At 57.6% G+C, this 2,092-nt stretch overlaps 1 protein-coding gene across 1 annotated transcript in view; it reads left to right on the top strand.

Moving 5' to 3' along the window:
- The window catches only part of LOC101654926 (S-adenosyl-L-methionine-dependent tRNA 4-demethylwyosine synthase TYW1), an 82,568-nt gene that overhangs the window by 68,644 nt on the left and 11,832 nt on the right, over nucleotides 1-2,092 (top strand). The window contains exon 14 of the mRNA XM_045284522.1: nucleotides 1-66. Within this exon, the coding sequence (XP_045140457.1) occupies nucleotides 1-66 (66 nt within the window). The remainder of the gene's footprint in view (nucleotides 67-2,092) is intronic.

The following is a 2,092-nucleotide window of genomic DNA, read 5'->3' on the forward strand; positions in this document are numbered from 1 at the left end:
GTGGACGAGCTCCAGGCCTACGCCGAGCTGGTGTCCCTGGGGCACCCCGACTTCATCGAAGTGAAGGTACGTCCTGCTGGCCGAGGCCTGCGTGGTGACCGCCATGTTCTGTCGGCCACCGTGGAGCCACAGTCACCCAAAACGGAAGGAGGTCCCTGGTATTTCTCTCTAGGGGGACAGACCCTGGAGCTGTCCTCGACATTTGGGGGCTGGCAGGGAAGACAGAGTTCCTGTTCTCCTTCCTGCCTGCCTGGCTCCCTCCCTCCCTCTCTCAGCTCCTCATTGTCTACTGGGGGAAGCAGATGCGCTCTCCCATTCAGTCGGCTGACGTCATTGGTTGGAATGCCCACCAGGTAACAACACCGCTGAGCCCACTTCTTCCCCGAGCCTGTTCATTCCTCCTTGTTCCCTAAGCCTCCCGGGCTCCGTCCTTGGCTAAATGGCTCTCTTTTATAGATCTCAGTCAGTTGATGAGCCTCAGGTGGGCACACCTCCCGAGTGTTCCTGTTCTCCTGATAGACCTGGCTGCTGCTGGCCAGAAGATTGAGCCATGGGGCGGGTTCAGCTCCAGGTGGTGAAGGGAGCCTAAGAGCTTTAATCTTGGGGTTCCACGCATCTCTGTCCAGCCTCTAAGCTGAGCCGCAAGATTTTGTGATTTTTGAGTTTGGCTCCACAGTTTTTTCCTCTCACTCTGTCTAGGACCTTCGGATCGGATTAAGTGCTTGCTCTTAATAACACTTATGCTTTGGATGCTGGGAAAAGGCTTTAAGCTGTGGAAGGACATGATCTGATTGATGATTTTAAGAGGTCGCGCCCTGCTGTGTGCAGGGGTCCTGGAGGGCTGGGGCGGAAGTCAGGGACCGTTTAGGAAGCTAGGGCTCCACTGAGGACAGAGCTGTGGGGGCGCTCAGGCCAGGGGGAGCAGAGAGGGGGTGCATGGGGGTGGGATGTGGACATAGGACCCAGAGTACTTGTTGCTAGACTAGGGGTGGGGTGGATTTTAAAACACCAGGAATCAAGAATGGCTGCAGGGTTTGGGCTTAAGCAGTGGCGTGGCGGGGTGGTTGACTATGTTGGGGACCAGGAGGGGCGGAGCGGGAAGCCATTCACGAGCTCTCTGTGGACCCTCTCTGCTTTGAGAAGAGTGGGTGCAAGTAGCGTGTGGGGGACACAGCTGGCATTCCCGGGGCAAGAGGACTAGAAGCAGGGACTTGGAAGTCATCGGCACAAGCGAGTGGTAGGTCGGTGAAGTTGGGGCAGGCTAAGCAAGAACCCCTACATCCCCCTACCTGCAAACAGTGGGTGGAAGTGGTGGGAGAACTCCCCCCCTGGGGCAGTCGGCTCCGCTCTGTGCAGCCGGTGTGTAGGAAGCACACCAGGGGCCCAGGATGTCTCCAACATGAGGCGGCCTTTTCAAGGGTCCCTGGTGGCACAGTGGTTAGGCACTCCAGGGAAAGAGGAGGCAGGGAAGGTGACCTCCTGGATCCCCTGCCTGGCCATCCTCCTCTGCCCAGTGGGGTCATTGTCATTCCGAACGGAGCGGCTCACCTTGCTGTGTGACTGTTCACAGGAGGGGAGGGGAGGAGAGGTGGGAGCCGGTGAATAAATATTGCTCTGGGGAAGCGGAGCAGCTGGCCAGGTGGAAGAAAGATGCTGCTTGCTTTGGAAAGTGCCCTTAATTTCCAAAGTCACTCTTGCCAGAGTCCCTATTGATGCCGAGACACAGCGACACCGTAGAGTGTGTGCCGGCTTCAGGAAAGCAGGCCGACATCATGGCCCGGGCGCCTTCATTTAGCACGTAGCCTTTGACAAGTGCTGCCGCGAGTCGAGTCTGCTCGCAGAGTGCCTGGGCCGGAGCACCACCGCCTAGGAGCCCCCCAGGGCAATTCTGCTCAGTCCCGTGCGTTCGCCCGAATAAGGATATCGGCGAGCGAGCGAGCAGGGATGAGGGCAAGAGTCTCTAGAAACCCTTGTCATTAGCAACCTGAGTGATTAGTCCCCGAAAGCCCGAAGGTTACAGGGGTTTGTTAGATCTCTCTGGAGCTAGATTTATACCTCTGTCCTTGGCTCCGTGCGGGAGAAAGAATTCACT

The sequence above is a fragment of the Echinops telfairi genome, unplaced genomic scaffold (assembly GCF_000313985.2).
Source record: "Echinops telfairi isolate 266 unplaced genomic scaffold, ASM31398v2 ScPeMD7_5;HRSCAF=22, whole genome shotgun sequence".
In the NCBI taxonomy this organism is placed as follows: domain Eukaryota; kingdom Metazoa; phylum Chordata; class Mammalia; order Afrosoricida; family Tenrecidae; genus Echinops; species Echinops telfairi.